The sequence below is a fragment of the Halichoerus grypus genome, chromosome 4 (assembly GCF_964656455.1).
Source record: "Halichoerus grypus chromosome 4, mHalGry1.hap1.1, whole genome shotgun sequence".
In the NCBI taxonomy this organism is placed as follows: domain Eukaryota; kingdom Metazoa; phylum Chordata; class Mammalia; order Carnivora; family Phocidae; genus Halichoerus; species Halichoerus grypus.
In genome coordinates this window covers 92164353-92179303 of record NC_135715.1, presented here as the reverse complement: position 1 = coordinate 92179303, position 14951 = coordinate 92164353, and the positions used below count along the sequence as shown (strand labels likewise).

Here is a 14951-nt window from a genome sequence, read left to right as displayed (position 1 = left end):
GTCAATGTTCAAAGCTTTGGGGAGCTCATCTCTACCATTTACTTAGGCCAACGTCCATACACTGGTCTCACAAGGAATAACGCTACTTAAAGGAACAAAATACATTTTAAGGACAGAAGGCACACCATCTGACTTCTGAATAGTCTCAGTGTTGCTTAAGTAGAAGTTGGCTAAAAAAAAAAAAAAAAAAAAGGCCTCATGGTAATTTCAGGCATTGCTGGAGCCCCATAACTGAATAAAGCCATAGGGCACACTCGAGCTCTGTCTCCGAGCTCTAGCTTGCCTCTGCGCTAGCCATATTCTCCCACGGGCTCCCCCATACCAGAACATGGGCAACACAGCAGCTCAAATTTCTACCCTATCAGCTATCAGTATGGACAGCACAGTACTAACTTAAAAAACAGCAAGCAGAAATTTATTGCCAACGGAATCACTTCACTCCTGAAGGACACAGAAGGCAAGCACATGCACATCTGGTTTTAAACATTGGCAGAGCCAACCCCAGAGCACCCTGAGGGTGTTGGTCTTACCTGAAGACTTGGATCCGAGAGTGGATGACCCAAGCCGGCGGGTGGTCCCCATTCCAACGTTTCTCCGTGAGCTGGGCGGAGCTTTGGATGATGTAGAACTAGCAGAGGAAGGTCTATTACCATCCACAGAATCTTCATCATCAAAATTTTTATCTGAAGAGTAAGCAGAGAAATCACTGTTTAAAAAAAAAAAGAAAGAAAGAAAGGTACTTTTCCACCCGAATGTAAAACAACAAACTAGCCTTAGAGAGATGAATGGTGTGCCTACTCTTGGGATCTGAAGTGCCAGTCCAGGGTCTAGAAAGGTCTTAGGTAAGTCCAGAATGCAGATACAAACATCATGTTTGCTTTCACATATCTAGAATGCTCTCCTGCTCCAATTTTGGAAAACAGAAAAATAAAGAAGAAAACAATCTCTTATAAAAACCACCACCTAAAAACAGTTACTTTAACATTCTGGCATATTTCTGACCATTCTTGCATGCATTTTTTTTTTAAAGATTTTATTTTATTTATTTGAGAGAGAGAGAGAGAGCACAAGAGGGGGTAGGGTCAGAGGGAGAAGCAGACTCCCCGCCGAGCAGGGAGCCCGACTCGGGACTCGATCCCAGGACTCTGGGACCATGACCCGAGCCAAAGGCAGTCACTTAACCAACTGAGCCACCCAGGCACCCCTGATGCATTTTTCAGTAACAGCTGACACTAGGCTACTTATCATTTGGTATTTTGCTTATTTCAAATATGTGCGTTTTTCCATCTGATGAAATATGCTTCATAAAGACCATTTTAATGGTTGCTTGGTACTCTGTAATGAAAAAAATGCCACAACTGAAACTCTCTTGTTGTTAGGCATTTGGGGTCATTCTAATATGTCACCATTAGAAATAACATTGCAACAAACACCTTCCTACTTGTGCTTTTGTTTAAATTTCTAACAATTTTCAGAAAGAAAAAAAAAAAAAAAACCTTAGAAGTCATACCTGCTGGGTCCAAAAGTATAAGTTTTTAGTATACACTGCCAAACTTATTTTCAGAAAGGTGAGGTATTTTTTTTCCTGGAAGTTCAAAGGAGTGCCTGTGTTGTCACACCCTTGCCAACACTAAATACTATCATTTTTATTTTTATTTATTTTTTAATAGTTAGCCAACTTATAGTACTATCATTTTTAAATGTCAGTCAATTTGACAGGTGAAAAAAATGCTTCCTCCTCAATGTTTCGTTTCTCTTTTAGTGGAGTTGAGCATTGTTTCGTCAGCTCATTAACTTCTAAATGTTCTAAGCATCAGTGGATCCAAGGAATATTTCTCAGGTTGCTTTAAAATTAAAAAGAAAAAACATCTTTGGGCTTTTAAAAATCAACGTATTTAGAAACAACATTTGGATGACACAGAATTAAAGCCATCATGGTGCACTGTACAGGGTAGCATGGGCTTACGCGGCATCTGGGAGGCATTTAGGAGGCTGAACAAAGAACCTAAGAGTAATTAAGGAAAAAAGAAAAAAGAAAAGAAAACAAACATCTGTATCTGGCAATATTCATGATTTCTGAATAAGAGCGCTAGATCTTTACCAATACATCTAAAGTAAGTAACTGTTGACCAGAAAACACAAAGAGCAGCCTGTTTCCTTGATCTGGTCGCTTCTTGGCTCAGCTTTCAACAGCCAAGTCTCGTGTCTACTCAGGAGCCTACTGTTCCTCACAACTATCAACAATCCACTTCAAAATACGTCGCTTCTTCTATCCAACACTGGTGGGGGTACGACCCATCCTTCTACATGCATATCCCTATGCAAATTAGCTTCCTCCAAACATGCCTTTACAGTTCCCAGATTTCCCAGATCAAGCAATCCTCTTTCACAGATGGTTCTTTCAATCCACACGTCAATTTCGCAGAAGTTCGACGGTCTCTTAGCATAGACTTCCCATGTGGATTCAAAAGGTGATTCTTGAACTGCAAGCACATTAACGAGCCCTTCCCAAGGGTAAAAGTGCATCTGATGTAAAGGACAAGGACAACCCAAAGGAAATGCCACCCACTGAGCACTACCAGTATTAGCAGTGACAAGGACTACTCTCAGCCCATCTGCCCTCAGGGGAGCTCTAATCATTATTCTTGTCAGAACAGTAACAGTAACAGTTCCAGTCTGTGGGAAAGCAGCATAATGAACAGGGGACGTGAGAACACTATTATGCTTCACTCAGAAATTCATGTTAAGTCTGTTCAGTTTTTCTATCATGGGAAGGCACACCATGGAGAACTGCATTCACTTAGTGAGGATTATCTTCAATGGGCCAATGTCACCGGATTTCCTAGGGTTTCTACTGGAGCAAGGACCAGCCAGACTCAACCACTTTCAGCAAACAGCTAGAAACCAGAGTCTATAAAACAACTCTTTCAGATGGGACAACAGACAGTGCAGAACTGTGAGCCCCGAGAGAGAGACAAGGTGAGCTATACAGTCACCCAACTTCCTGCCTGGACACAATTTCCAGGCCACCAAATACTGGAAAGGGGACCCCAAATCGAACCTGGAAGCCTTGCTAAGTTGAGAAAATGAAGATCATCAGTCTTCAAGGAGGCAGAGGGGGCTGGAAGGTACAGGCAGAGTGCTGAGAAAGGGAAGCTACACAGAAAGAGCAAGAGAGCTCTAGAAATGCACTGAGTTGCAGGCTGTGCAAGCAGGAGTGAAAACTCCACACACAAGGCAGGGTGAAAAACGACCAGTAAGCTACAAACTGAGCAATCTCCAATGTCTGCACAAAGCTGGAAGGTGTTCGAGCACCAGAGCAGAATGTTCATGGAGACTCACCCATGGCATTCCCTGAGAGCCTGAGAGGGCAGGCCTTAGTAGGAGGGCTGAACTATTTTCTGGAGGGAAGGCTACACTAAGCCTGCCCTATCAGTGGTTCAAAACAGGCCTCCAGCGGTTAGACAGACCGGCAGGTAACTTAAGGTTCTGCCAAAGCAAAGCATTAACAATCTTTAAGGAACGCTGGGCTCCCTGCTCGGCGGGGAGCCTGACCTCTCCCCCTCCCACCCTCCACTCATGCTTTCTCTCTCAAATAAATAAATAAAATCTTTTCTTAAAAAAGATTCAGTTATTTTCATGTGGCCTCTGACCTCTGTCTAATAAAGTAATAAATTACTTTCTAATAAAGAAAGTAATTCGGGGCACCTGGGTGGTTCTGTCGGTTGAGCGTCCGACTCTTGGTTTCGGCTCAGGTCAGGATCTCAGGGTCGTGGGATTGAGCCCTGCGTCAGGCTCCGCGCTCAATGCAGAGTCTGCTTGGGATTTTCTCTCTCCCCTCTCCTTCTGCCCCTCCCCCTGTTCATACACATGCTTGCGCACAAACTCTCTCTCTCTAAAGTAAATAAATAAATCTTTCAAAAAAAAGAGAGAGATAAAGAAAGTAATTCATATGTCCTATTGGAATTAGAAATCCAGGGGAAAGGAAAAAGAAAGTTATTTGTTTTCCAGATTAGCAGTTGGACACACTGCTTTTTTTTTCCCCCCCCACACTGCTTTACATTTAAAGATACTTCACCGGAAAAGGTGTCTGGAGGGATAAAAGCCAACTGAGCCTTGAAAACTAACACGAAGTAAGTTTGTTCTATGTTTACCAGCTTTCTGAATACCCGGAAAAAAATCAAATTAAAAAGGAGGTTAGGCCCTCTGAAAAGTACCCAATTTCAATCAACTAGGAAATTCTCTTACATAGAATGTGTTATTCCTTCACTGGAGAGAGAAGCTGTATTTGCTGTGGTTAGAGTGGATCCACTCTAGATGCAGCCCCGAAGGAGAAGCCTCCAAGTCCCAGGTTCCAATAGATTTCTGTGTTTCTCAACTAAGCAATCCATACTGAACTCTACTCGTCACTGAAATCCTATTTTCTTTAGGGTTTTCAGCTAAGCAGACAAATGTTAGGCTATATCCTCTTTTTCTAGACCTTTAAGACAAAAATGTGTGAAAATGAGTATTTTTAGCTATGCTTGCTTGTGCCATTAACATTAGTTTAAAATTTTTCACACTGCAGAACATCTGTCACACAGAAAATGGTCGTACAGAAGGGTAAGTTTTCCCTGAGCCCAAAGGAATAACTGATTCTATCTCAAGCCACCACCACAAAGACCATCATCCGAGAGTCACTACTCTCATTTGACAGTCTTGGGTAGAAACCTGGGCCTTCAGGTCCCAGTCTTTTAATCCTTTTAAATCACCTGGGCTCCCTTCCCCCTTTTACAGCACTGGGACAAGACATTTTTAAATGACTCATGAAGTTTCTACAGAGCAACACTGTGATCTTCGTCCAACTCTCCATCACCTCATTCCTGGTAACCCCGTAAGTAGGCACGGTGGAGTGAAAGCAGCAAATAGCATGCTGGAAAGGGCTACGGGTACAAAAGAGATTTTCAAACACAGAAGAGACAAGACCCTTTGAAGAAACAAAAGGCCAGAGAACACAGTCATCCGTGGACCTAAAAGCAAACCAGCAGAATTCTAAGCAAGTCTGTGAACGTGTCTTGCACAAGTCTTGAACTGTGGACAAGGTGCTGGGTGGAGGCTAGAGAGTGACCGTGGCCGGCCCGGAGGGCAGAAGCAGTCCATCAGCCTCACCTGACTCAGGCCCTGAAATCCCTGAGCAAGCCCTCCCAGGGCCCCAGCTGCCTCAGAACTAAACTTTAACCAAGCCAGATAGGGAAAGATATAAAGCGACAAGCCACAGACACATTCTATGGGTCAAAAATGATCAGAGGGGTGCCTGGGTGGCTCAGTCGGTTACATGTCTGACTCTTGGATTTGGCTCAGGCGGTGATCTAATGGGTTGTGAGATCGAGCCCCACGTTGGACTTGGTGCTCAGCGGGGGGGGTCCGCTTGAAGATTCTCCCCCTTTGCCCCTCCCCTCACTCACACACACATTCTCTCTCAAATAAATAAGTCTTTTTAAAAAAAAAAAAAGATCAGAAAGACCACTCTATATACCACCGTGACTATAGGTTTGGGTCCAGGGGTGGTGGAGAAACAGATCAGTCTAAAGACAAGCCTTCAAGTTCAGTGTCTAGAACCTGGAATTATGAGACTTGGATTGCACTGTCCATTTAGCAAATGTATATACTCATCCATGAGAACAAACAAAATGTCACAGAAACTAAGAAATGTCTGTTCCATTGTCCATCTGCCAGGAAGGCGAGAACCTAAACCACAAAGCTTTTCCTCTCTTTCCTCCTAAGGCAGGCTTTGACTAGTGAAGTCCAATGGGGAGGAAATGTCTCATTTTCTAAAGCAAAGACAACTAACTCTCTGTTTCACTGCACTAGGGTCATTTTGTGGAAGCTGATATTCCTGACAGGCTTGTAGATTCACCCACTCCCCTGTTACAGAAATTCTCCTCCAAGGGAGTAAGGAAATGTGGCAGCTTAGTAACTAGAATATAATTAGCATTCCCCAAAGAGGCTGCACAGAGACATGATAATAAGCCCAAAGGCTGGCTGCTTTTATAAATATCCCCAAATTTCTTCTTTCTTGATTGTTCACAGATCCAAAGCTTTGCTTTCTGCAGTCTTGCCCGATGTGCCCAACGTATTCCTATGTTACTCTTGAAAACACTAGTCTACTGCTGGGTGCCCCTCTGAGTTCTTGCCCAGCTCCATCCAAAAAGAGCCAACCATGCCCTTCTCCGTGCTACATGGCCAGAAGTGTGTCTTTCACCCCATCTCACCCTGTAACTGCGTGCCAGACCCTGTGCTTGGTGCTCTGCATATTCTCATCAAATCCTCCTGACAACTCTACTCTTAAAGGTGAAAAAAACTTAACACATCCAGGTATAATATCCAGGGCCCAAAGTCATGAGGCTAACTAGAAGGTGGAAGAAGCCAAGATTCAAGTCCATATCTGTCCAACTCAAGATCCTCCAATCTGAGTCACGATAATTAAAAAGAAAAAAGCAATCTGCATAACCTGGCCACTTACTATGTGCTGAGCACTGTGTTAAGTGCTTTCTGTGCATTATTTTATTTATTTCTTATAACAGATGTTTGCTTAAGAAAACTATTTACTTAAGGTAATTAACACAGAATCATTAATATCACTTACAAACATACACATAAAAATCCTCAACAAAATACTAGGCAAACCAAATCCAGCAACATATACAAAGAATTATCATCATGGCCAAGTGCGACTTATCCCAGGAATGTAATGTTGGTTTAATTACAAAAATCAATTAATTTAATACATTGTATTAATGTAATAAAAGACAAAACAACATGCTCAATAGATGCAGCAAAGTATTTGACAATAACCAAAACAAAATCATGCTAAAAACACAATAGAGATTAGAAGGGAACTCACAAAAAACACACTATTAACATCCTATCTAATGGTGAGAGACTAGATGCTTTACCCCTAAGATCAGGAATAAGACAAGATGCCTGCTCTTGCCATTTTTATTCAACGCTATCCTAGAGGTTCTAGCCGATGCGATTAGTAAAGAAAGAAAAAAAAACCATCAAGATCAGATAGGAAGAACTGAAACTGTCTATTCACAGATGCATAATCTAATATGTAGAAAGTCTAAACATTAAAAAACTATTAGAACTAATAAATAAGCTCAGCAAGGTAACCTGATATAAGACCGACACAGAAAAATCAATTGCATTTCTATACATCACCAATGAACGATCCAAAAATTTAATTAAGAAAACAATTCAATTGACAACAGCATTAAGAAGACATGTATGCTGAAAACTACAAAACACTGTTAAGAGAAATTAAAGAGCTAATAAATGAAAAGACATCCCATGTTCATGGATCTGAACACTTATAAAAAGTTACTTTGCTCGTTATCCAAACTACAGTTCTTGCCCATTTGTCCTCAATAGCTTTTAATTTTAAGTGAAGTTGGATGGTGCCTAGAGGGGCATAGAAATGCAAGCCACACCGTCTGAACCGGGTAGCAGGGCAAAAGACTGCTTTCCTTCTAAGTTTCTACATTCTTCCTCCCTCAAAATATGGTGAGTGGTAGGTGTATCCCCCCACCAAGTCTAGTTAATATGAATCAGCGTCAAATAGGATCAGTCCTTTAATAACGCTCCGTGAAAAACACCCTTCACACTATCCATATCCTGAACCAGAAGTTCCATTCCTCTCCACTATTAATAAAACTAAGAAATGCTTTTGTCAGGGCACGAGGGATAGAATAAGCTTTAGCCTGGCTGGAAACGTTGGCATATTTCACAGTATAAAATGGAAATGGCATAATGGAAGCTCGAGAGGCGCTAACAAGGGCTACTGCTACCCCTGTGGCGCCGGTAATCCACTCTACCACAGAAAAGGCGAACCTGAAACACCATCAAGCATCACAGCGAGGGATCACTTTCCACTCTTTCAGCCAAGAACTTGCTGCCAGGAAGCTCGGGGGGGGGGGGGGGGCGCGCATTTAAGACTATCTCAGCCATGACACCCTTAGTGCAGATAAAACGAGAAGAGACAGGATAAAGAGGCAAAAATTCGTTTAGGTTTACTCATCCTTTACAAAGGGAGCTAAAAGGGCAAAAACTGGGGAGAAGACAGGCAAAGACAACACCATCGGAAACTGGAGAGGGGAAGAGAATGTAAGGAGGTCGTGAGGCAGACCTCCACCGAGACCTGCTTCTTAGAGGCCCTGGTGGGAGCGCAATGTTCACATCGGGTAAGAAGTGGTAAGTGCCTTCTGCAGGTGCAGATCAAGGCTCATTCCTTCTTTCAGACCGAAAGGGTTCTGGCTGCTGCTCTCTGGTTTCTGAGCAGGTAACAATGAGCAGGCTCAGGAGAGATGTAGGTACGTATGGACAACAGAGGATGATTTTGTGGCAGAGGAAAGACAGAGCTGGCAGTGAGCCTGCCCAAAGGCGGGGCCATCAGTCACAGGCCTGCCCTGTCACATTAAGACTAACCTCAAGGTTTAAAAAGAAAATGGAAATACACTCTGTTTTCCGATCTGTGGAAAAGAAGGGATAATAGTGCCCACCTAGAGCATCCAAAGTGTTGCCTGCTCAGCCTCAACCCCGTCTTGCACTGACAGCAAAGAGCAAGTCTTGGGTGACCACCCTTCTCTCGCTCCCCCTCAGAGTGACCTCACCCCTGCCTCGGGGAATGGGCAAACCCAGGCCTGGCCAAAGCTTCAGGACTCGGACCGGGCCACCGCAGTAATTAATTCTGGAGCCTCTCTCTTCTGAACTTGGGGCTGTGTAGATGCAAGCCCAGAAGTGCGGGAGCCAACAACATGGAGGCACCTGTCTAAGCATGAAGCAAACGGGAAGGAAGCAGAGCAAGAGGTGGAGAGAGAGCAGGGAGCGCAACACCAAGCCGGCGCCTCAGAGACCGCAGGGAAGCCTCCCCAACACCCAGTCACAGGAGCCAGTTGATTTCCCTTTTCCCACGCACAGTGGGGCTTGTTTCGTTGTACTTGCAACCCAGAGAATCTCTGTGCCAGATGAAAGGATCTCCTGCAGATTACACGATATACGTGAAGACAGAAAAACCACAGGCTCACAGCCGATGGCAACTATGTACACCGTCATTGTTTGTGTTATGCTGTCAGTACAAAAAGCCAGCCCTTCAAAAATATGTGGGTGGAGCTGAAGAATCAGGAAGAGATTTGGGTTTTTTTAGTTATGTATTTACTTAAGGAATCTCTACAGCCAATGTGGGGCTCGAACTCACAAGCCCTGAGATCAAGAGCTGCATGCTCTTCCAACTAAGCCAGCCAGGCACCCCAGGAGTAGCTGTGTTTTTTGTTTTGTTTTGTTTTAAGATTTATTTATTTATTTGAGAGACAGAGAGAGAAACTGAGAGAGTGTGTGTGAGCGGGGGAAGGGGCAGAAGCAGACCGAGAGAGAACCTCAAGCAGACTCCCTACTGAGTGTGAAGCTTGACGCACGTTCGACCACACAACCGACGAGAACCACGACCCGAGCCAAATCCGAGTCAGACGCCTGACCAACTCAGGCTCCCCCAGGAGTAGATATTTTTAAAATGCTCTTAAGAGGCATACAAAAATTCAGGTTATACAGCAGAAAAAAAACGTATGGGCATTTTTGAGAAAGGGAAGGCCCGGTCAAACCACCTTCCCTAGAGCTGTCTCTAAAAGCAAAGGATCCAGCTGCCCACTTGTCAAGATGCCTCGGGGATGGTCTCAACAACAGTTTTCTCAGGTGTGAGAAATTTCTCAGAAAAGAAATTAGGCATTTATAAGGAAGAGAAAAGAGAGGTAAATTAGGGATATGCCTCTGCTAAGCGGTAACAATTTTTAAAACCTGCCTCTCTGTAACTTAGAAGTTCAAGTCCAGGGCACAGGGTCAGCTGAGAGGTGGTTTGGTCTCCAAGTAGTCCCTCTGTCCCTTCTAGACTAAACCTGGATGGATGCCCAGAAGCATCAGTCTCCTCTCACTGGGGGCCACCGGAGTGGATGCCTATTCTGAACACAAAGAACACAGCACATGCACTCTCCTTCCTTCGCCTCTTCAGCAGCTATTTATCAAGCACGACTGTGTGCCAGGTACTCTGCTGGGAGCTGAAATGCAGGCAGACAAGTCATGGTTCTCACTCTATAGAGCTCACAGCCCAACACAGGAAACAGACATATACAACCAGCAGCTGTTATGATTCAGTGTGATATTTTGCTAAAGGAACACACAGGATATTCAAACGAATAGAGAACAGGAGTAAGTAGAACAGGGCCAAATAAATTCAGAAAGGATCTACTGTGCCCGCCTACGAACCCTCCGACATGACTCACTCTATTACTTGTGTCCAGTATCGAGGGACTTAACAGTGACTGGGGATGGGAGAGGTTTTAAATGTGCACACATCTGACATAATTCAGGAACACCTTGGACTACCATGCTGAGTGAATATACAGTGAGAACAAATTCCAAAGATGACTCCTGGGCAGATGTAGGACTGGCAAGGAATTTCTGACAAGAATAATGAACCAACTGGCCAGCTGCCTTCTGCACACAGAGGGGTCCAGAAGCCCCACTACTCTGGGACCACATCTTGGGCACCAAGGAGCAGAGAACTGAAGGCAAAGTCCCCAAGTCATGCCCAGCCGTTAGGGTTACAGAAGTTAGTATCTCTTGACCCATCAGAAAGCCCAATTTAAACGAAAACCCTGTTAATACTGTACCTTCCCCCAGAGAAAAGAACCTACAGCAACACAGCAATAATCCGGTACAGATCAATCTTGAGGAAGAGTATCTCCCAACACACCTCAGAAAGACTATAAACTCATAAACTCACCCCAGGAACCAAACCAAAAGGAAGGGAACACAAAGAGACTGCTAATATCCTGAGCATCAAAGACATCCCCAGAGGGGGAATTAGGGAAGATGGGAATAAACTACCCTTACTGCTAGAACGGAGAGCCACTGAGCTCTGTGAACACTTGACCTGACTCCATATTAACGTCTTCGGGTGAGCCACAGGAGCTCTTAGGCAGACTGAAAACCTGGTTTTACATGCTGTTAAGGACCATCATTCCCAGACAACTGTGAGTTAGTGCCTTCAACTCTGGAAAGATCCAGAGTAAGACAAAAGCAGAAAGAGCCTTCCCTAAAAGAGCTTCTCCTGCTTCCTCTGCCTGCCAGGTTCACAGAGCTGGGACCCTCTTACCCCCTCTATTAGTCACCTAAGCCAAACTTCAGTAGCTGGAGGAAGAGAAGGAGGGGAGAAGAGGCTTAAGGAAGTAGCCATAGGTATAACTTTCCTTTAGATGTCAAAGGTGTTCTGGAATAAAAGTCCTCTGGCCTTTCTGTATTCTGCTTTAGCCCGCTGCCCAGAGCCTGACAGAAAGTGAATTTAATCAAGTCACTAGTGACTCTCATTCTCTGGCCATGAGCCTTTAGCCACTTCTCAGGCTTTTCTCCTCGGAAATAAGTTTATCAAAATCTACACTGAATCCTATGAAACAGATCAGTCAAGCTCAGGAGAGCTCAAAAAGAGAGCCTAAGGAAAAATTAACCACTGTAGTGAAGAAATCCTTATAGTTTGGTTTTAAGAAAAAGAGCTCTTTCCTGGTAAGTATCTCTGAGTAAATGCATCAAGAGTTTGGGTCTGTTGTATTTTCTGCAACTATTACTGTTTGTTTCTTTGGTCCAATGTTCATTCAAATCTGAGTAACTTCAGTCTTACAAATTGAAAAGTTAGAAGTCCTATTACAGTCGGTTTTCTATGTTCATAAGAAATAGGGCTTTTTGATAACTAACACACACAAGCTTCCAACAAATCTCCTGCTAAGGCACTACTGTCTCTTACTGAGCCTGCTCCTGCTCCAACAGCTACCTGTAGCTCACACTGCGGTAATTATTTTATAATTACAAAGCAAAAAGTAATATAAATCAAGAATAACTTGTTTCAAAATTTCAAGTAGTTAGCTTTCTAAAATTCTTTTAATTACATTCGGGTACCATTAATTGCAAACGACACTCAGGTTTGTTGCTGTCATTTGTCTAGAGAATGATCCAGACTGAGTATCTGCCAGCTAAGAGCTTCTAAGGACTTTCTGATGCACGGCCGTGTGTAAGGCCACACGACTGCAGACTACAAACAGGAAGCAAGCAAAGGAAAGCTTAGGGAGGTATCAGTATTACGGAGGTGGTGAGCAAGTGTCCTTTTAAGGGGAGAAAGTGCAGGTAAATAGTGATATGACATAAGGTACAGGATATCCTTAGTTAGAGTTTTTTGTAAATTACAGGCATATTAGTGAAGTTATTTGTTTGGTAACTGTCCTGTCACACTGATCAATTGCTTATTTCCAGCCCGAAGCATAAGGTCAAGTGAGTGTGCCACACTCGACCTGCCCATTATCTCGGCCAACCACTAAGGCTCACTCACCATTACCTCTGTAATGGCTTCCCACAGCACTCCCCGTATAATAATCATATTGCCCAATTTATGCCAAAGAAGACCAGCATTTCCCACCCAATTTATGAGCACTGCCATCCTATTCTCCCCTGTCTGCTTTGTTGGGCACAAACCCGACCTTGCAGGGAACTTCTGAGCACACCAGATAGGGCTGGGGTCCTGGACCCCATCACAGACCCTTAGTCCAGCTAAAAACCATGCTCTAACCCAAGAGGCTGGGATTCTCTTCCTGTAGGTAAGGGGCTCCTTAGAGGCAGGAGGAGGGGAAAGGGGAAAGTTACATGAGGAAATGGTGGGGAGCGGGGAAGACAAGAGGCAGAAAGGAAAGGAATGAAAACAAAATGGAAAGGAGACAAGAGAGTCTCTTTCTGAAGCGCTAAGTTCAGGAGCAAAGCATTAATTTGCTTACAGGAAGAACAGCCAAGGTAATTTATAGAAGGATTAGCAGGCTAGTTGCCACCTGTCTTGGATAACTACCTCCTTCCTTTGTCTATTCATTCAATAAACGCATGAGGATCTACTAGCTTTCAGGCACTTTGCTAGGGCCTGGGAATACAGTAAGAACAACACACGCATGCTAACTGCCCACAGGGAACTTCCAGTACAAAGAGTGAACATTTGTTAACACAAATCTGTGAAAAGGGGATGCGGGAAAAGAACAGCGTCCTGGAACAGAAGCAGGAAAAATTTCACAGGGGGCAGTGAGAGACAGTTTGGATAGGGTGGTTCAGGGAAGGCCAAATCATTCTGAAGGGCTTTCACCAAAGGCATATCGCTCATCTACAAAGGTGAGGAGGATTTTTTTTTTTTTTTTTTTTTTTTTTTTTTTTTTTTTTTTTAAAGATTTTATTTATTTATTTGACAGAGAGAGAGACAGTGAGAGAGGGAACACAAGCAGGGGGAGTGGGAGAGGGAGAAGCAGGCTTCCTGCCGAGCCGGGAGCCCGATGTGGGACTCGATCCCGGGACTCCAGGATCATGACCTGAGCCGAAGGCAGTCGCTTAACCAACTGAGCCACCCAGGCGCCCCTACAAAGGTGAGGAGGATTACTCAGGCATCTGTCATGGACTGGGAATTCAAGAGTAGGAGGGGAGAAAGAGTAGGAGGAAGGGTCCAATTTACTATGAACAATGAAGCAAAAGAATGCCTTTGATTAAGCACCAGGGTAGAGATCACTCTTTCAGCAGGAAAAGGGGCCCTACCAGGAGGTTACTCTTCCTCTTTGAAAAAGTGCCACCAATTTCTGACGCTTGGGCCCAGCCTCAAAGGCCACGGGCATATGCAAGCAGCTGCCCCACAGCTTATTGCGGCCTGACCTGCAGGTAAGTGACTACAGTATAAAGCACAGTTTTCATTTCTGTACAAATATACCCAAGTAAATGGAAGATGCTAAAAATGAATTTTAAGATAAAAAAAGGGGGCCTTTCAATTGTGGTTTTTTCCCAATTTCATTTTTTTTTAAAAAAAATCAAATGTATACACCTATTCCACCTTGAACCTGGTTATAAGAAGACTCCATGAAGCCCATTCTAACAACGTTACAAGAACTTTGCATCTGCCTGGTTCGATCAAGCCTCTTCATTCCAAAGGTCACTGGGTAAATGTGTTCTCGATGACTGGGCATCGGGCCAGATGGGACATCATACAGAAGCTGTCCCATGCAGTGTGGTCAGGTTATGGAGCTGCCTTAGCTCCCGGGTAGGGGGAAGCTGGGAGCAGCCTCTGTGTGCATGCACATCATGGGGCGGGGTGGGGGGGCGGACCAGTGAAAGCCTCCTGACCTCAGAGCTATACTCACATTCATGCTGAAGAAAGGTTCTGGCAGTTCCAGCACTGGGGGTAAATCAATTAGATAGTGTACAGTTTCCCGAAAGAAATGAAACAATAATTGGAGTCCAATCTTTCACATGGGACTCTAACCTGGGGAGGTAGCATGGAGAGTGGTGAAAGGTACACAGACTTCAAAAAACTCTCCAGGCTTCAAAAATCCTGGGAACGTTTCTTAGTTTAGACAAGTTACTGAAATTCTCTGAGCCTGTTTCTCATCTATACAATGAAGATTATTCATATGACTTTTATTTGTGTATTCAGATGTTTTTAAAATGCTCATTCTGTGCCGGCCCTGAGCTGGGTGCTGACAACCGAGAGAACAAAACAGAGTCTCATCCCTACTCTCAGAGCTGACAGCCAGGCAGCATGGTGAACCTTTGGAAAGCAAACTCCTAGAGGCTACAGAGGTCCAGAGAAGGCATTCCTCCCGGGGAAGCCTGTGCATCCTGAAAAATGATGCCTGCAAACCGAGAAGATAAGTGGGGTGTGATGAGTCAAGTGTATTCCAATGGGAACAATGTATCTGAAGACCATAAACCAAGAAGGCTGGCAGCTGCAAGGACAGGCACCCCTACGCGCACCAGTACATAGCCGTGTCTACCAGGAACTGGTCATCGTTACTAATATAACCGTAATAATAACCCCAAACTTCTGTGTGGTAATAAGGTAGAGAAAAGTAGCGCAT

General features: G+C 44.1%; 1 protein-coding gene across 1 annotated transcript in view; it reads right to left on the bottom strand.

Annotated features, from left to right (window-relative positions):
- The window catches only part of CLASP1 (cytoplasmic linker associated protein 1), a 262760-nt gene that overhangs the window by 120820 nt on the left and 126989 nt on the right, over nucleotides 1-14951 (bottom strand). Inside the window, exon 9 of the mRNA XM_078070663.1 lies at nucleotides 531-683. Coding sequence (XP_077926789.1) covers nucleotides 531-683 — 153 coding nt within the window. The remainder of the gene's footprint in view (nucleotides 1-530; nucleotides 684-14951) is intronic.